This window comes from Corvus cornix, chromosome 9 (assembly GCF_000738735.6).
Source record: "Corvus cornix cornix isolate S_Up_H32 chromosome 9, ASM73873v5, whole genome shotgun sequence".
NCBI classification, from domain to species: domain Eukaryota; kingdom Metazoa; phylum Chordata; class Aves; order Passeriformes; family Corvidae; genus Corvus; species Corvus cornix.
Genome location: NC_046339.1, coordinates 15,338,874 through 15,359,371, shown reverse-complemented (window position 1 = coordinate 15,359,371; position 20,498 = coordinate 15,338,874). Strand labels below are relative to the sequence as shown.

Sequence of the window (20,498 nt, the reverse complement as noted above, 5' to 3'; positions counted from 1 at the left end):
TTGTTTCCAGTGTTTGTTACATGGGGACAAGGAAGACATTTGGATTTTTAAAGGATAAATTTAGAGATTGCATTTAAAGTTACTCTATCACCCCCAATTTAAGTGAGACAAGTTTCAAGATGGTAAGTAAACATTTGGTAAAATATTCCATCTTCCACTGGGAAAAAAAAAACCAAAAACAACTGTGTCATTGCTTTTGTGTTTAACAGGGTCAGAAGTTTCCATTACCTCCTCTTGTAATTGTATTTCTACTGGTACTTGTCCTTTTACTGTTGTTTGAAACAAGTTTTGGAAAACAAAAGCTTCCAACAAAACTGTTACCTGAGCATTAATCCTTACCTGCTCCCTGTTCCATTTCCACTAGGGAAGTCATGCACTTTAACAGGAAACTGTTCCATCTGACTGAGGCAGTTATTCATTTTATGGACTAATGCCAACAAAGGTGCATTTTCTAATGGCTCTAATCTTCCAAGGGGCTCTTCTCCAGGAAGCTGAAATACAGTCCAGTCTTTTAGTTACCTGCTTGAATTAAACCATCCTAAACAATTTATACCATAAATTAAGAATCACTACTCTCACTGAAAGCAGCAGCAGTAGTATCACGATGACTAAATGACACAAGTTTACGAAAGACTTGTTTCAAAGAATGTACTTTTCTCTCGTGGTTTCAACTGAATAGCCCAATTTTAAGCCTTCGCCTTTAACCATGAGCAATAAGCTTTTTGGAAGTTTTAGTTATCTGCCTTCCTCTCTTCCACTTCACATTTCTTTCTTTAAGTGATAATATTACTATCCAAACTCTTTCCATATCAGCTTCTTGAAAGAGAGAAACAACTTCTAAGTTGTTCAAGACTCAGATAATTGGCCATCTTGGCATTTTTTCCACTGCTGTGTGGAACTATCTGTAATTACAAGGTATTCAAAAAAGTTCATGACCTATAAAGACATTGAACAATGTGAAAGTTGCAGCTATACAACTTAGATATAAACAAAACATTCTTTCTGTATTCCACCTGTAAGGTAAGGTCAACACAGAACTTCTCAGATGACTTTTTGAGAAAGAAAATTTGAGAGAAAGACAACTAAGAATGCCAAAAAAAATAAACAAGAAAACTTACTGGAGAGGAAAAAAATACATGAAGAAATCTTTTCAATCTGATATCCCTGCTAACAGCATCTTTTTCACTTTTAGATGTCAAGTAAAGCAGCAGTTGTTTAACAAACCCACTATGCTGGATTTCAAATGAGGAGACATCAGATTCCGAGACAATGCTACGGATTTCTACAAGGCACTCTGTTCCACCATCCACCTGAAAATCATGAAGAGAGTGTTTTACTACCTAGGTATTAAGGGCTTAAGAAATTGTATTTTTCCTCCTACTGCATGTAACAGCTCTAAAGGGAGAGGAAAAAAAGGGAAGTCTGGAATGTATAGTAACTCAACACAAGCAGCAACGCAAGGCAAATAACCTGAGGATAAGCACTCCTCTGTTCAAGGGGAGACATTACAGGCAACATCTACATTCTCTATTTTGCGAGAAATGCAAGGTCCCATTTCTGTCTCATGCAAGGTAAAGATAAGCTCCAAGTAAGGATGCTTTCTGTTTAAAACAACCAAACAAAACCCCAACAACTCAGATGGGTATATGTTTTACGTGACATTCGTGTGGAAGAGAGAGGAGGAAAAGTTTCGTCTTTTAATGATTGCTTAGATCAAAGCACAGAACACACCTCAGCTCTTGTGATACTTCAGAAGTTACATGTTTAGATCACCTAAAAGGACCACAACTGTCTGAAAAGCAAGGCTGGAGTTCTTGACATGCTACCACATTCACCCTAACCTGTATTTCTTCTATCATTTTAACAAAATGCTGCTTCCCTCTCCTTCTTCCCCCAGTCCCAAAGTTCTTACTACAAACTGTATTGCTCTTTAAGAATAAAGTCAATCCCTAACACTAACTGTAGAACTTTTGAATGTGAAATAAAATACTATGCAAATGACACATTGCTAGGACTGGTCTTTTATCCTAAGTGGTGTGTGTCAGAGCTTCCACACTCATTCTAAAAAATTACTTCAAGTCATAATGACTCATAAGGCAAGGCAAGGCAAGAAATTACTCCCCACCCTCCCCCCCCAAGTAAGTTTGCCACTTCTAACCTGGAGGTTGAGTTGTTCAGTTGCAGTGCAAAGTCTCTGTAATACATTTAGTGCAGGATTGCTTCCGTCCATGTTTTCAGAACTAAAGTAATGTTCTACAAATTTATGGGCTTGCTCCTTAATCCAGCCCTTAATTTTTTCTCTGTAAAGAAGCACACAAAAGACATTTAGCCACACTTAGCATTTGCATACATCAAATATTACAAGTAAATATAGCCTGAGTATAATTTACTCCATGTTAAACAGCAGTCGCAGAAATCCCTTTGCTTTTATTCCAACATAGTCAAGCTCTTTTCTCTACAGATCAATTCTTGCATTGTTTTTCTCAGTTCTCCGATTTTTCCCCCACCATGCATCTTTAAACTATCCAGATGTTATTTTCTCTACCTTAATTTCTTCATTCTTTTTCCAGAATTATTTTAACTGTGGTTAACCTCCAACTTCTTTGTAGGTGCTACTTAATCACCTGATCATAGCTGACATCATGTTACAAGTATTGCAATTTTTTTGTGTGTACCTGTTATTGGAAATGGTATCCTTGGAAGCAGCCCTTGCAAGACCACTTACTCCTGCTGTTCGTGCTGGTTCGATATTATTACTGTTGGATTGTGTGCTTAATCTTCCCCATGTCTTAGGATTTAAACTTGCCAAGAAAGAAGATTTAGGAGACTGAGTAGTTGTAGGGCTTTTAGCTGGAAGAAGTAAAGAGAAAATTTAAGAGAATCAACAGGTTTATTACAGCTAGCTCTTTCTGCAGGTTATAAGCTTACTTTAAAAAGGAGTTGAAAGTATCATACTTTAAGAATTATTTACCTTGATTGTCTACTTTGTCATCATCTCTTGGAGGGGAATATTTTGGTCTCCTTGGCCCTCGTTTTGGCAGTCTTTTTCTCTTTAGAACATCACTCAGTCGTCTGTTAAAAATAAATGTAACTTATTTCCACCCATGAACATATTCATGCACACACTCATCCCTCAGTTTAAGATGCACCTGGCCAACTACTTCCTTGAGAATTGAAGAACAGGTTGCATCCCATAATAAGGACATTCCTTGCTTTAGGAGCAGGGGCCTCAACTCTATAATTGACAGGACAAACTCAATCCAGAAAGAAGGGGTTTTGCTGATTGTCATTGTTCTATTATGAGCAGCCAAATACAGCCAGAAGTGACACTAAACAGAGGTTTCTCATAATTTTCATACTTTGTGTATCCATCTGTTTGTTCATTTATTTGAATACACTTAGAAAAGAAAAATTCCACTAATGGCTACTGAATAAACAAACACCAATCAATATTGGATCTTTAACATGCCTCCCCTACAAAAGCCCAGAAAACACTTCAACAATTTGTGGCATTTCTACTCGTCAATCACCACACTTCACAAGTTCACATATTTCGATTCTTGTTTAAAATGACCAATATTTGACCTTTAAAATAAAAACAAACTAGTAATTTATTCCTACACTGTATTTTAATTCTACGAGTGTACAAAATTATTGCCTTCCAACAAAAATTAAGGGTAATTTCTTTCTTCTCCAGTCTCCAGCAGAAAGGAATCATGTACCATAGCTCTGAAAGAATCACTGTCCTCAGCAGTTAGATGAGACTACGAGCTGTTGCTCTTGGCATTCTCCCAAAACAGAAAATTAATATCATTATGACATAACTATCAGGTCACTATTTCGTTGTTTTCTCTTTTAAACATTTAATATAAAATGAATCAAAACTACCCATTGAAAAATTCAACACCACTCCAATTTAGTTCTTTAGAGGAAAATACCACAACAAAATGCAGATGATAATGTGGGCAGCCCATGTCACTCTAGGCTTTTTTTGAAAAACAAGATAAAAAAACCCCAAAAGAAAGCACCAAAGCCAGAGCGAACAGATTACTTTTCAGAAAGTGCACTTACCCCTGTGGGCTCAGATCCAAGGAATCCTCCCGGCTGTGCTGTAAGCTGGGAGAGCCCAAATCTGCAGCTGCATTGCTGGCAGCAGTGGCTGTCCCAGTACTTATTGTCGTAGTGGTACCCAGCGTTCCTGATCCATTAGTGCATACTTTTGGTGGGCTTGTTAGCAAAGCCTCAGACTCTGCCAAGTTTTTCACTTGGTGCATTACCCCTTTGAGAAAGAAGAAATCTTTGTTTGGTGGGTTGGTCTGGGGTAGGGGGAGCGAAGGGGGTGGTAGAGATGTGGTGGCAGCCACAAGGGTGTTTGAAAATGTAGAACTGAGTGTTATTTGAACCTCTGCTTTGACTATGGCAGTATTTGCTCACCCCACCAATCAACACTAAGCTTTAAAAGCACTCCAATCTTTTCTTCAAAAACTTAACCTACATAGTTTAAAAATAAAAAATTAGAGCAGTATGAACAGCAGCTGAAGAAACCCCAAGCACAAGGACTAACACAAGGACTTCCTGCCAAAGATTAATCAGTTTTCTCCAGTAAGATTTCCCATGTAATTTCAGTGAGCCATCTTCAGCCTAAGTCAGTTCACTAGTATCTAGTGAGCCTGTACAAACTTGTTTCGGATTCTAAAAACACAAGCTTGTCTCCTCCAGAGTCTGGGTCAGCTCCTCCCATGTAATATGAGGGCAGCTTTCACAGATTCACCTTTATTACTCAAGAACAATATTCAATTTTTACAACTTGGGGAGAGTGGAGAGAGGGGGTAAAGGACTCAGATTCTCCACAAACACATTTTTAAAATACTACAAAAAGAGGTGAAGAGGAAAAAAAAAAAAACAAACCACAATTTACCTTCTCTTCTGAAGTAAACACTAAAAATGTCAGGTAACTTTTGCATTAAAATCTCTGCCATCTGCAGGGCTCCAACTACTATCTTAAGGTCTTGACTCGACAGCATGGAGGCAATATGACTAAAACAGATAATTTATTAGAATTAGCTTTGTCTTTTTTTTGGCTGAGTTTTTCTTTTTAAATCAAGTCAGTTCATCTTGCATACACAGCACTGGAGACTGAAAACAAATTTTATAGTGCTTTTATCAAAGCTATCAATAAAAGGACTGAAACAGTTCTATTCCCACCTATATCACTTTTACCAAGTTTTAACATGGCATAAAGGAGTCTCTTACAAACAACAGTGTTGTTTGTAGAACTTGGTACTGTCTTTGAAAAACAATTTAGTTTATTTTCCAGCTGCATCCTCAGATCCCCAACTTTATGTGTAACATGTAGGAGAGGTTTCAGGAATAAAACCTAGCAGTTGAATGCTATGAGTGTCTGTTATTGCTCACATTGTATTACCTCAAAAGTTATCTTGCCCTCAGAGAAGTTCATAGGCAAGTTTTAGAAATCAAAAACCAACAAAGAGTAATATTAGACACTCCTAGTACACACAGCCAGACGCCACCTAAGTTTCTAGTAGGAATGTCTAGCGCTGGCAACTACTGCAAAATCTATGATACAAAAAAAATCCCTGCAGAGCTGGCAGCCTCAGCTTTTGGAAAATGAACGAGACTTTAAAAGTATAATTTTCCCCTTAAAAAGATGATTCAAAAAAAGTAACCACAAATTTGAGCTGTAAGCTCAAAATGAATTTCATTTGCAGCAGTTAATGAACCCACCTTGAAACAGCATGGTTTTTCAGCACATCCTTCAGAAGTTCAGCATCAGCAAAATAAATTATCCTAAGAATTGCTCTAAGGCACTTGTGTCTAACAGCAGGTCCAGCTGAAGAACTATATACTTCATAAAGAACACCAAACAATGTTTTGATAAAGGATTTTGCCAGTTCTGGGTCCTCTTTCATTAACTGTGCTCGAGCATCATCCTTCTTCAATTCCGAATGTCCACCTGTGAGAAAGTGCGCAACGCATCACTGTACAGATCTTTGCATCTCTGCTCCGATGATTACTTTTGTTAAAACTGATTTAATTCAGCTCTTGAATGGAAAAGATAAAATTCAAGAACCAGAAATCAAAGTGAGTAAGCAGGTACAAAACTTCCTCTTTTCAGGAGTTCAATCCTTTTTTCTTCAGTTTTCTTATGTATTTCTGTATAATATTATGAAGCCCTCACAGAGTCTTCATTAAATAAAAGAGATGTATCAATAGAACTGTTTCAGAAATCCCAAGCCAGGAACACACCCAGCTCCCTCCCAATTCCATACATTTTCAGCTGCCAGGAGGAGTTTATATGTTAAAAAGCACACATGTCAACAGTACGAGTTTTGTTATGAAGCTTTCTTCATTCATGTAAATCAGAATAGTCTGAAGTTCCAAAGAAGCCATAAGAAATGTATTAGTTAAGCAGTAAACTGCTGCACAACCCAGAATAAATCAGCCACAGCTAGAGAGCCCCGCTGTTTCCTGAGCTGTACTTACTAGTGTTTGTATTGGCTAAAGGGTTTGGTTTTCGCTGAATGGCACGGGCTGTTCCAGTATCCTCATTTATTTGCTGCATAGAGTTAAAATCAATAGTATAGACACGCCCAAGTGTAGACAGGCTTATCTCATCCTCACCAACCTGATGAGCTGCCTAAAACCAAGAAAGAGTTTAAAGTTAAGAAATCCCTAACAAACAGAAAGCTGTATGAAAGGTAAGAAGAGGGGTAACACAGTAGGAAAACAATGGCAGAAATACAGTAAGAACAGTGATTAAGTGATTTGGTGTGGCTGAACACCAAAATAATGCAATATTACAGGAGGACATTTGAGGAAACTTGTGTTTCTTACTCAGAAAGATCAAGAGTGGTATTTTCAAAGACAGAGAAAGCACTCAATTCCTTATACAACCGCACGCAGATTTGAAAAGCATCATCACACAAATGTGTGGAATTACTACCTCTATTATTCGACTATCAATCCTGTTATACGGATGCCAGAGACCCCTGTCATCTCGCCATTGCCATATTGCACCATCCGTATTTTGTGCATTTCCTTTCTTTAGCATAGTATCAACAGCAAAGATTCCCTCTTTTGGCAGGCAAGGCATCAGTTCACTGTAAAGGACATTAAAACAATATTTTACTAGAAGTATACGATCAAGTCCATCTAAGCTGAAAACTGTTTGCCTTATTTTAGTGAAGTTCAGGATTTTAACATACCAACCAGACCCAAAACCTAGGACTGCAAGACTTACCAGATAAGAGAAGTAAGTTCATAAAGTTCTTGAGGACTTCGTGGAACAAGGTCAATTTGTTCTTGACAACTCCCATTTGAGGCTCCACAAAGGAGGAAGTGAAGCGTTTCTGCAATATCTATAAAAATTATTATTCATGAGACTGCCTGTATCAGACATGGATTTCATTTTCTGTTGGACACTACACAGCAGAGATAGTTACTGCCCAAAGCAAACACAGTGTGACAGTAGGACAAAAGTGTTTCTTTGAACACTAAGAAATGTGTTTGTTCTCAGGTCTGGGGTTTGTGGCTTTTTTGGGTTTGTGGTTTTTCCTTTAAGGGACAATTAGGGGAAAAATGCCACTCAATATACAAGACATAGAAGAAAACAGGGAAAGGTACAGGGCAGTTGAAGTGGTAAGTCAAAATTTATGAAATGGAGCAAAGAAAACAAGTGACAACTAAGACAGTTATACAACAGTTACTTTTGTTAATGTTTTCCCCTGGAAGAAGTATTTAAAGCACATGGTTCCCCCACACGGTAAAAACTAAGAAAAGAATTATTCAACTCAGGCTGGAATAAGAACAGTTTGTGCAGCTAATACAGACTTAAAACTAGGTGAGCACTGCAGTGACAACAGCTAGAACTAGGAAAAGTGATAAAAACCCCTCTGGATAAAAGTTTTCAACATTTTAACTAACCTTTTTATCCCAAGGGAAACACAGTAAGAAAAATTAAAAGAACAGAATCTTTATATAATCAAGCGCACAGAGGTCCATAATGACTGTAGGTATTAACATGAACAGGCCCCCTAGAACATGGAAGAATAAGAACTTACTTTGCTTCATAAGCTGGACTGCAAGTGTGGGGCAGTTGGAGCACATCAGGGAGAACATGCGCACCACCATGATGAACATTCCTGAGCTCAGGATAGGAGGTGTCACAACCAAGAGCTGCTGGATATTTGTTAACAAGTCCTTGGAAGCAACCTGCTGCAGCAAGTTCTTCAGGAGAAAACAACAAAATAGAAAACATTAGTCTTTGAAAGGTGAGCCCTCATGAGAAATGGGGTGGGGGAAGAAGGAAACAGAAATGCAACCCGATCCACACTCTTACCTCTTCATGCTGGAAGTTGTCCACTAGCCGTGCAAAACAGAGACAAGTGCTTTCAACAGACTTTTTGTCCTGTTATAAAAAAGTTAAGTTTTGTTTGAATTGAAAATTTTTAACTTGCACTAGATCATCCTGTTATTTTGAGGCATTCATCAAATTTCTCCGAAAGAGCCAGTCTAATCACATTTTACACAACATTACAGCTCTGACTTTTAAATTCACTGACAGTCTAAACTGACTTCCTGATACAGCTGTGCTTCCTACATATTCCCTGGGAAACACCCCCCACTTGCAACACAAATACCTTTAAGGACCTTTAGAGATGAATAAATTAATCCCTAATATTCTTTTTGGATTCTGCAAGGAGGAAACAATATGGAAAAGAGCTAGAAAGCCAAAGTAACAGGAGATACAGATAATAAGCAGGAATGAAGCCTACTGTTCTACAAACTACATGAAGCCTGATTTTGGTATTATGCAGCACAGCCACCACAGCAAATCTAAAGACACAAGTAAAGACTGCTCTGAAAATAACTCTAGTTAAAAGTTCAATGAAATGCTCAAAAAAGTTCAGCTGAACATAATAAAACACTAACTGTAAGGGTGGCAGAGCACGGGAAGAGGTTAGCCTGAGAGATTAAGTCTCCATCCTTGGAGATACTTAAAAAGGGACAAAAACAAAAAAAACCCCCAACAACGACAACAAAAAAAACCAAAACAAAACACCAACCAAAAACCCCCACAAAAAACCAATTACCACCAAAAAAAAAATTAGCTGGACATGCTCCTGGGCAATCTGCTCTAGCTGACCTTGCAGGGGAGCTAGGACTAGGTAACAGAGCTCTCTTCCAACCTCAACTATTCTGTTAAGAGCTAACTCAAGATTCTTTTCCAGAAAATCTCCACTTCAAAATTTCTTGAAATCTTACTTTGGTGGGTTGTAGCTTCTCTTCAGAGAGCAGGAATCAGTACTTGTCCCTACTACTGGTGAGAATGGTGCTTCCTGTTTCTAGAGTACAATCTAAAGCTGTCATTTGACAGAAGCTGCCTCAAAGATTCAAGTAGTCTTTCAGCAAGATGACGTAGGCAAAATTAAGAATAGCATAAGAATACACAAAACCATTACCTGGAAGCCTCCATGTAGTTGCATTTGTTAACAAACAAAATACTTCTCCTTTTTCATATTTTTAACAGGGATCTGCCAACCAAGCAGATCACCAAAATCTCTTTTGGTGCATCAGTCATTTTAAGTGCTCGTTTATGAACACAGCAATATTGCAGGATATGTAGCCCTTAGGAGCCCCTTCATTTCCGATCACTTCAAACTATTGTACAAAAGCAGGAACTTTTTTTAAAATGCCATAAACGCTCCCAAAAAGTTAAATCAAAAAAAACCCCACAAAAATTGAAACTAAAGCTGTTCTGAGTTCAAAGTGGGAGAGAACCTTGCAATCCATTTCTTAAGAAAAAAATAAAAACAGTAATGCTACTGGACTCCCTTCTTACTGATGTCCTTGTTCTTAACAAGGACTACAAAACCATTACTCATGCTTTAACTTAAAGTACCTTATTTGTCTTCTTTTATAAAATGTCATGTTTACAGAAACACGAAAGGTCCATATGTACATTGGGATATCACAACTTGACAGTATTGAAACCTAAACTCAATTATCCCCTTGCAAAGGCAAATAATACACAACAAAGAACCAGGTATCTGGGGACATCTTTAAACTGCTTTCAGATCAAAATCAAAACATTCCATTTTTTAACAGCTTCTTACCTGATGGGTTAACCTTTGTGTTAGCAGTGGCAAAGAGTCTGCCACAAAGTGAAACTCATCAGGCGTTATACTCTGGCAGCAGTTGGCAGCGATAGCTAGTGCATTCCTTTGTGCATTTATACTGAAGAATTCCAGATACAGCAAACAGTCTGCCAACCCACCCTATAATAAAACAAGCATTTTCACTCTCAGTACTGCTAAAGTCACAAAGTTGTTTTATTTCATCTTCACAGAAGATCACCAAGATGTAGAGCTGGTAGAGGCAAAAATGCCTTGTTTTGTTTTTACTTACTGCCTGCAGAATGGCTTTACTGTGCCTGCGTGACAACATCTCCAGGGCTGTAAGCGCCTGCTCTGCCACATCAATGCACTGGATAACTTGCAGCTACAAGAAAACAAAAAAGCTCGTAGATCAATTTCTAAACCAATTTGCAAAAATAATCATCTTGATTAACACTGGGACATATAGCCTCTACTATGACACTATGCTAATGAACAGCTCTGACCAAGCCTGCCCGTTTAAGGTTACCTCAGCCACAGAGCTACTCCAAGAGGCAACAGATCATGTAATTACACATTTTTTATGTTTGCAACACCAATCCAACAAAAAATTCTCAGTGAATCAGAGAGCACTCTTCAGTAAGGGTGGGAGCAAAGATAAGCCTGGCTTTAGAAGCTTCTCATGCATTTTATATTATCTTGTAAGCCATGAAAAGAAGCCACCATCTTAATGGCATTTTCTGAAGTTAAAACAAAAGATAAGACCCCCTCATACTATTTTATCACTGTTTTGATTTCATTTTACCTTTTCCAAGAAGACAGGAATTGCATCTACCACTACAGCAGATGATCTGGGAAGTGCTTCCATCATGTATGTTAAGGCCCGACATGCATGATTCATCTATTAAATACATAGATATTTGATTTTAAGTTCAGATGACATTTTTATATTTCAAAAGCTTCTTAAATACTACAAACTACTTACAATGTCAAAGTTGTGCTCCATCTGCAGGAGTGTTATCTGTTTAAAAAAAAAAGTGTTGTTTGTTTAGAAAAATGTATCTAGGTATCATCACAAAAAGGGTACAGATCACTACTATAGCTTTTGACTCAGGATTTTAGATGTTGGTAGGAATTCCAAAGGAACCACTGCCTATTCTTGAGCTATTCAAAAATTAATAGAACTATCAAAATTTAGCAAAACATCCTCTCAAAACCAAATAATAAGACAGATACACATTCACACACTTAGAAGTAAGACAATACAAATAGAGACGACTTAATTTAAGCAAGATATTGAGTGAAACATTATACCCTCCAATAGAAATCTGAGATTAAATCTTTACCAAAGCTGGTACAACACTCTTGACTGGAAATCCTCCTAACGTTTCTTCATTCCCCATAACCAACAGCTGGCACATCTCAATCACTGCCTGTAGTTGCTGACTTTCATCAGTGGCTTGGAGACCTTGTAAAAGCTGTTGAGCTTTAGAACCTAGATATCCAGAAAAAAATTTAGGAAAGAAGGTATTAGAAAGTGTTCAAGAGAACTGTTATGCTATACTTCTGCCAGAGTGGAAGACCAGAGATAGTTTGTTTTCCTCTGTATTTGTAGTTTCATTTCCTTTCCCTGTCATAAAAAGGGGGAATAGGGAAGGGACACAAAATCTCACTCTTGGCTGCCTTTCCAGTGCAGACTGGTCAGCACAGGGAGTCCGCCACACTGCTCACCACAGCCATCTTGCCAACCTACAGCAGGTGCCAGAACCCAAACCATCCCGCCTTTGTGCAGCAAAGGACTTTGCAACACCCCCCAGATAATACAGCACATGGAGCACCCATGAGACCCCATCCTCTTCTTGGCATGCAGTGTAACAGGCTGCCTCTGGCTCCCCTGGGAAGCCAGACTTGGACTAGACGGTACACATCTCATCCAGCTGCATAGTGCAGACCTGGTGCAACAAGTCTAAGGACCCACATTCTCACTGACACAACATCTGAATGAAATTCATTCTGTCTGAAACCTAAGACACTTTTGAAACTAAAACCGACATAACTTAGAACTGATATCTACTAATTGTTTTAAAGCTATCTTAAGCATTTGTTTAAAGCTAGCAAAAAACCCAAGGGGGTTGGAGAGGTCTTTCGTTAAGCAGCCCATCATGCAAAAGAAAAAGATAAGGAAGGGGTGAAAAAGGCAAGAACCCTCCCTTCCCCACCTAGAAGGGAACATCAGATGCCCCAAAAAAGAAAAGCAAAGAAATACAGCTAAGGCAAATTTCTCTTTCTTATAGGAAGACAAGCAAATTAAAACTGTTGACCAGTGGTCTAGCACTACCACGACATACAAGTCTCCAACACGTAAAATATTAAACTATGAAGCTAATACAAATATTAGATTTACTATTGGTTGAATATTACTAGTCTGGAAGTGGAAAGAATTAAGTCAAATTAGACAAACTTTGCTTACTAGCTCCACTTCCAATTGTCCTGTGGAAGAGCTGCGACATCCGAGGACCAAGAGGGCCAAACAGGTGAGGAGGAAGACCCCTAGCCTCTAATAGAGCTAAAAGCAAACAGAGGATAACAGCCATTGTCAAAGTTTCTACATATATTTTTAAAAGTTAAATTTTGTGATGTTATCATTTAAGACTACTAGAATTTTGGTACTTTAAGAGTTAGGATTAGATGACTGCAGCTACCTCGATATCGAAAAAACACCAAAAAGATGACCTTTAAGGAACAAGTAACTAATATTTTTTTATATCAGAGCGTTAAAGTCCTTTACGATGTCACCCGCCGAGTTTCCACGGTTGTGTATTTCACAAAAGTAATCTCATCTATTAAACTGTTATAAGCCTAGAGCCAGAACAGCAAATACATCAGGCTGTAATTTTAAATCTAAACTCAAACTACATAGGATAGGTTAAGCTTATCTTCATGTTTTCAGGACCTGCAGGCACTACTAATCTGACAAAAAAACAACACTGAAAACAGGTTTACAGCTTTATTTGCTGATGAGGGAAGAACTCTTGCTAAGTATTAGCAGGTTTCTTTCTTGATTGATTTTCAACACTTTACAGTACTGTTACTTAAGCTAAACTAAGTGGGTGATTTTGATTTTTATTGTAGCAACCATGACTACTGCTGATCAATAAAATAATCATTAATAGTGAAAACCAATTTAGCCCAGTATTTCTGATGCATACCTATACTTACTGAGAACTAAAAGCAAGTGAACTGATACTGACAGCACTCATTTCCACATTAAATAGCTAGATTAACAAAAACCTGTCATTTGCAAGGGAGATCATGATCTCAGGACTCCCTGCAATGTAGTAGCAAAATCATTAGACCAGTTGCAGGACATGCAAACTGAGTTTATACCTGTCATACTCTCTGGTTTTGAGAGACCAGACTCCTTTAGCCCAAGCACAAAAGCAAGCATTTTAAGAAAATTCAGATTTTTTTTGGTCAAAGCTTACAGCAACATGGGTATCAATGACAAGCACAAAAAAAAATTGTTATCCAGAAGCAGGCAGAGTACAGTAGGCCTAACCTGGCCTCTAAACTTAAAACATGCTTGCAAAGAGTATTTTTATATTTGAGCTTACACACTTAGTGAGACTGAGTTCTCATTTCTCTCCCCCCCACCTCCTCCTAGAAAATCAATAGTAGTGTATTACACACCATTTAAATGAATAAGGACACTATCCCACCCCCTTCCAGACATCTTGCATCTTTTGTGAATTAAGGCTTGAAAAACCCTACTTCAGAACTACTGTAAGCAAAAATACATTCACATACAGTGAAACAAAATACAGCCTTCCCACTGAATGTCATATAGAATTTGTGTAGGTATGGTTATTTATAGGCTGCTAACAACGAAAAAGGTAAATTAGTAACAACTTTTATACCTTGTAGTCTTCCCATCTCAGAATCATCTGACTCACTCTCTCCAGAAGTTGTCATACCTACAGCTCCAGCAACAGAACTAGAAGCTAAAGAAATGGTAAGAGATTAATACAGTTACAGTGTCTTTAAAGCCACAAAATTCACACCAAAGAAAGTCTTTGCTATCAGAAGTACACTCTGCATTTAACACTGCCACCAGCAAACTCCTGTACAAGTTTCATTTTTAAACAGACCAGTCTAGAGGTCTAGTACTTCCCAAAAGCTGAAGAGAATGGCTTTATCAACACAAGATAATGAAGAAAAAAATACAGCTAGATCCATAAAACAGTTTCAGACAGATTTACCTGTATCCTTAATAAATGTATGCTTTTCTTAATTGAGTATTATGCTGTACTTAGTTTCCATTACTTTTTGTACTGATGTAGCCAGCTCTAGGCATAGAATGTTTAATATTTTCTAACATTCACCATAATTACCGAACAGCTCCTTTGTACTCACTAATTAGGACCAGATGATAAAATTATCATCTAATAGGACTGTGCAAGTAACAATATTCAACTTGGTCACAAACTTCTCCGGTACAGACATGCTTGCAATTTCAACAGAAAATCTGTAGAATATTTATGAGTAGTTTCAACAGAGCTTTCACAGGTAAATGCATGCCTTCTGTATTCTGAACAGTTTCATATCTTTTCAGCTGGTGATAATTTATGTAGCATCAGCTGAAGTTACTTTTCTTAAAAGTAGTACAAGCTCAGAAACTAACATCTAGATTACTGGATATAGTTTGGATACTACAAAAAAGTGTACCTGAACCATGTACCAAATAGCCAAAAAATCATAATCAAATGTAAGGGTCCCTTGCTCTCAAAAACCTTCCAGCATTATTCACCAACTTAAATAATTTATCTTCAGAACTTAATCTATTTAATTGTTTTTAAATGCAAAGAAGTTTATACCAGCAACTATGCTAAAATTTCTTCAGTTGGAATTTCTTCTTACCTGCAGCTCCCTGGGGAGGCTCATCTGTTCGTGCAGCTGAAGAGTTGACTCCATCCTGGTTGTTGTCAGGATCAGCCATCTTCTCCTGTCGGCGAGCTTCAGCTGCTCCTCTTTTGCCCAGGCCAGAGCCTCGCCGACTAAAGGTTCAAAACACCAAAGTTTCAGACATTATAAACTAAGGTAAGAGGTTTATTAATGTAAGCCTACTAAAAACTACATAATGTTTATGTACATCAATCACTACCACAACATTTCACAAACAAGCAATTCATGTAAGAATCGATCTTCACAAAATTATCCAACCCTTCTGTACACTCCCTGTCCGGCACCATAGCAGTGATTTGTTTACACTGAGGCATTACAGACAGATCCTTACATTACACCTTTCAAGACCAGGCAGTCTACTAAAATATAGCAGTAAAAATGAGCAAGCTTAAAGTGACCGTTAGTTATAAATCATATACACATTTGAGAAGGCCAGTGATAGAGTAACCATCTTTAAAGAAGTTCTGAACTACTGAAAGCAAAAAAAGGACTCTGATAGTCAACTTCGTTTTCAGTGGCAGAACAAGTTTGAGGGGGTGAGCTTATTTAGATTTGCTGTTTTAAAACACTACTGCCATCATCACTACAAATACATATACCTACAAAGTAAACAGTCAAATTCAAATGCACACTTGACAACAGAATCAAGACTTCAGAAGTGGTTTTTTTAATGGTGTGGAAGAGGGACAAGACGATGTGCTGGAACTACTAAACAGTCTAGGCACAATAACAAAAATAAACCTTGTTAAGGTCTCCTATGTCTAGTTCCAGAATATATGCAACTACAGAAGTTTATTGCATCACAGGACACAAACTCTCCCCTCCCACTTAATCTACCAGCTGTTTAAAATTACTAATTCAGGACTACTTCTCCTCTGCACCAGGAAGTACATTAAGTACTTAGATGCAGTTCAGATGAAACTGCTGACAAGCTGAGTCAGCTTAACAGTGCACCCTATTAAAACAGACTCCTGTGTGGTACCATGAAGTCTTATTTTTCAAAACAATCATCTATTTTACTATTCATAATGGACAGTAGTTCAGCACTACCGTCAACACAGAGAGTAGTGCTGAACTACTTAACACAAAGGAAGTAGTTCAGCACTACTGTCTGTCTTCTTACAACACCTCCCTAAGGACAGGATTACTTAAGTTTGTGATACTGGCTTTGGCTGTTTCTCTTCCTTCACCTCCACAGCTGAGGGACTTACTGGATGTCTAATGGCAACAAATTCTATGTGCTGTTCATGATACTGGTGGTACAGAGTAATCCAGCAGGCCTGAAAAGCTACAGCTATTTTTACAATAGCCAAGAGATGGACAAGGCCAATTTTCATGCATGAAAATGATATGAATACCAACTCACTGTAGTAATCAAGTTCCATTTCCTTAAGTTTTACCTGGTGCTAGCACAGGAGCCCGTGGTCTTTTGCCGTGTGCTCCGCCGTAAACTGGGGAGCTCAGCAGGTGGTGATTCACTGCGCTTCTTTGTAGATTTTCTTAGACCTATGCAATACGTAAAGAATTGAGAGTAAATCAGTCTTTAAATACACAGCAGTTCTACAAAGAAATTAAACTTTTGTGTACAGGAAACCTCCATGATGAAGAACAGCTTCTACATAAGAAGCACAATAAGCCCACATCAATTTTAGTCAGCTTACACTGAGCTGCTATACCAGTAAAAGAAAGGTTCAGGCACTTACTTTTACTCATTGAGTTAAGTAATACTAAACTCCAAGTTTTTATGTAGGCACCTTTTGCTAAACTATATACTACAGCTATAGATCATCTTTCTCATGTTAAACGGGTATCACGTTATGGAATACAAGGTATTATTTCCAAGTTCGAACACTTAAAAGAAGATGCTTTAGCCTTGAAAAAAAGAAACTATATTTCGAGAGGGAAGGCAGTGGTAGTTGCAATCTCAAATTTTAGTCAGTTTTATTCACACTAATATGGCTTAAAAATAACTGTCTTAAATCAGAACCATACTCCCCCTCCAGGAGTCAAGCACTGTCAGTGCTGAGATCTATCACATATGTATTATTTGTGTTCCTATTTCAACGACACCACTTCAGCCCCTCTTACTGTCATAAGGCCATCCTCTATGTAAATAAGCAAGCACATCCTCAGGGCTTTGGAAAAGGAGTTCCAATGCTTAATTTACAAGTATTTGCACTGTTGAAAACTGACCCAATTGATAACAATTTGCTCTAGGTGACAAAGCCACTGTTCTGGTAACACCCCACCAAAGAACCAGGTTAATCTTACACACACAAAAACCCCATGCAATACAACATTCTCAGATGATTCTCAGCAAGCTTACTATCAGGTTGAAATAGCCAATGGCAGCTTCCAAAGTAGAAAACTGATAATTTAGGGTGAAAATTAAGAATTTTTATCAGGCCCAGTTTGACATTGCAGCGATCTCACAATACCTCCACAATAAATAAATATAACAGAAGACAACATCATAACACTGAATTCAGACGTATTACTAGAACAGATGTAAATAATTTTGAAAAGAAAAGTAAGATCACTGCTCCCTCTTCTGGCAACAAAACAGAAATAAAACATACTTAAGCATGCAATGCATTTGAGTTCAGAAGTTATCAAATTAGCTCCTATTTCCTTAATCCTAAAACATTCCAGAAATGCAGAATTGTGGTACTAAGGGATGAAATGGTAACTATGCAGATTCTGACTGGATATTTAACAGAAAAGGAAAAGTGATCTAAACAGCTACTACTGATCTGGCTAACAGTGTGTCCTTTCAAACACCACAGCATATCTGACCCAGAAACACAATGCTGTGTGCAGTTACATTCCATGCAGATGAAGGTTAACCTGATATTCATGTATTTACCACACACATGGCTTAGCAACTCAATAAATTTAGCAATCTCTAGGGAAAGAACAGTGTTCTGTATTTAAAACCCACCAAGCACTGAACTGAAGCAGGCCAGTCACCTGAGTTTCCAGATGGTCTATACATATAGAGCATACATAACTTTTTCAAATATTCAAAAAGTAGTGGTATTTTTACTACGTATGCTTTGAAACCAAAACTGTAAGTTGAAATTACCACAACACAATGACTCCAACCCTACTCACAGATAGTACATGTAAGACTTGGAGGTGGGGGGGGGGCCAAGTGTGACAGGAGAAATCATAAGGTAGAGATACAAGACAAAACTCATTTGAAATGGTTGCAGAAGGATCCCATGCCATAGATACACTTCTCAAGTACTTGGAAGTACAAGGATACATGAAAATTTCCCTCAGAGCTGGTTGTATTTTACACTAGAAAATGCATGCTTCAACTGGCACTAGGTATAGCACCGTATTACTCCACAGGTTTGCCCCACTGAGTTCAGAGAAATACTTTCTCATATATAACACATGGAAAACTAGGTTACTCGGTACCTGTAACACTATGGTGAAATTCTAAGTGAAATGTACTTTTGCTTCACATTAGAAGAATAAATGAATCATCTTCATACAGTAGAGTTCACTGGAGAAAAAAAGGCATATTTTCATCCTTTATGTCAGCTTACCATTTACTACTTCAAATCTGTGGGTAGTCATTTTCAAGTAGCCAGACCTAAATTAGGTAACTTCATATTAGCTTATTAATGGGCTATCGATGAGACACCACACATCCACTGTAAGTGAAGATTGCCTTAGCTTGTATCAAAAGAGGATTTCTGCTAAAGGGAAGAGTTGCACAAAGCAGCAGAGCTAGCTTAACAGCTGTTGTTTAACAGTATGGCACATCCATGTCTTATTTTCCCCAAATCAATCTCAAGATGTACAAAGTACACATCTGACACACACTTTCTTGTTTTAGTATTCTGCCAGCCTGGTGAGTTGAGCTTGCTTAAGGGTCGGATGAGCACAGACACCATCAAGCAGTAGGGCAAAGATGCAATAAAATGGGTTGTCCTTTTCCGTAAGTGGCATTAAATTAGCTGAGCCATCTTTTTAAACTGAATTACCTCAGAGGGTTGTAGAGAATGTACAGTTACCCAGTTACTGCTTGGTGAGTGAGCTGCAGAATACATCACATCCCTGAGCATCCAGAAGAGCTGAGCACATTTTCTCCTGCTGCTCAGGAACATTCTACTTGTCAGATCTTTCTACATGTTTGTTTTCCCAAGTCTTTACTTTTCTGTCTCTGAGCATCTACACAGGGTAAAATTGAGCTTCCACCTCCATCTATTAATTTTATAGCTAAAAGAGAAAGCAAAGAAAATCTTCTCACAGCATGTTCCCTTCCTGCTGTTCAATGCTACTCTGCCCTTAAGAAGCTTTCTTAAACAATCAACTTCAAGTCAACCTTACCATCTGCATCTTTTGCAAATCCTTTGCGTCTTCCCAATACCATAACTTCAGGATGGCTAAGATCTTCACACTGAGCCTTCTTCCTTGCACTCACATTGTCATTAAAATTTGGGATGGCCAGCACAGCCTCCAAATTGAAGGGTAGTCCTGTGTCTTTAGCAGTTGCAGGAGGCTAAAAGTGGCAAGCATTCACCAGTAAATAGAGCACAACCAGTGTTCAGGAAAATGAGATTAAAGATGCCCTGCGTATGCCTGATGGAGGAAAGCACCAGTCATACTGCCACAGACAGACAACAAGGGCTTTCAGAGGAATTAGTTTGATGTTCATCTCCAGAAGTTGTTTATTCAGCACTGTTTCTGTAATATACACAGCAATTGTCACAGACTCACAGAAAAGGCTGGGGTTGGAAGGGACCTTCAGATATCATCTAGCCCAACCTCCCTGCTAGAGCAGGTTCACTGGTCATGTCCAGGCAGGTTTTGAGTATCTCCAGAAAAGGAGACTCCGTAGTCTCTCTGGGCAGCCTGTTCTACTGCTCTGTCACCCTCAAAGAGGTTTTTCTTCATATTTAGATGGAACTTCCTGTATTCAGTTTGTGTCCTCTGCTGCTGGGCACAACTGAAAAAAGACTCTGGCCCCATATCTCTTGACAACCACCCTTGAAGTATTTGTATGCATTGGTAAGCCATGTTTTCTCCAGGCTAAACTGGCACAGATCTCTCAGCCTTTCCTCATAAGAGATGCTTCAATCCTCTCATTACCTTCATAGCCCTTCACTGGACTTTTTCCAGTAGCTCCTTGTCTTCCTTAAACTGGAAGACCAGAACTGGACACAGCACTCCACATGAGGCCTCTTCAAGGCAGAGGAGCAGGATCAACTCCATTGATCTGTTAGCATCGCTCTTCCTAATGCGCCCCAGCATTTTGTTGGCCTTCTTAGCCACAAGGGCTCACTGCTGGCTCATGCACCACCTGTTCTCCACCAGGGCCTCCAAGTCCTCCTCCACAGGTCAGCCCCTAAGCTACACTGGTGTGTGAAATTACTCCTCTCCAGG

The 20,498-nt window shown here is 38.5% G+C and overlaps 1 protein-coding gene across 6 annotated transcripts in view; it reads right to left on the bottom strand.

The window, feature by feature from the left end:
* The window catches only part of TRIP12 (thyroid hormone receptor interactor 12), a 79,750-nt gene that overhangs the window by 16,423 nt on the left and 42,829 nt on the right, over window positions 1–20,498 (bottom strand). For 5 of the 6 annotated variants that reach the window (XM_039556962.1, XM_039556961.1, XM_039556963.1 and 2 more), the window contains 22 exons: window positions 16,499–16,604; window positions 15,054–15,190; window positions 14,054–14,137; window positions 12,607–12,702; window positions 11,483–11,631; window positions 11,122–11,157; window positions 10,942–11,037; window positions 10,429–10,521; window positions 10,137–10,298; window positions 8,360–8,428; window positions 8,082–8,247; window positions 7,262–7,379; window positions 6,965–7,121; window positions 6,505–6,658; window positions 5,746–5,974; window positions 4,919–5,037; window positions 4,072–4,279; window positions 2,972–3,072; window positions 2,676–2,850; window positions 2,159–2,300; window positions 1,119–1,310; window positions 340–491 (listed from right to left, as the gene is read on the bottom strand). In XM_039556962.1, the coding sequence (XP_039412896.1) occupies window positions 340–491; window positions 1,119–1,310; window positions 2,159–2,300; window positions 2,676–2,850; window positions 2,972–3,072; window positions 4,072–4,279; window positions 4,919–5,037; window positions 5,746–5,974; window positions 6,505–6,658; window positions 6,965–7,121; window positions 7,262–7,379; window positions 8,082–8,247; window positions 8,360–8,428; window positions 10,137–10,298; window positions 10,429–10,521; window positions 10,942–11,037; window positions 11,122–11,157; window positions 11,483–11,631; window positions 12,607–12,702; window positions 14,054–14,137; window positions 15,054–15,190; window positions 16,499–16,604 (2,941 nt within the window). The remainder of the gene's footprint in view (window positions 1–339; window positions 492–1,118; window positions 1,311–2,158; window positions 2,301–2,675; window positions 2,851–2,971; window positions 3,073–4,071; window positions 4,280–4,918; window positions 5,038–5,745; window positions 5,975–6,504; window positions 6,659–6,964; window positions 7,122–7,261; window positions 7,380–8,081; window positions 8,248–8,359; window positions 8,429–10,136; window positions 10,299–10,428; window positions 10,522–10,941; window positions 11,038–11,121; window positions 11,158–11,482; window positions 11,632–12,606; window positions 12,703–14,053; window positions 14,138–15,053; window positions 15,191–16,498; window positions 16,605–20,498) is intronic. The other variant, XM_039556964.1, reaches the window with a different exon arrangement.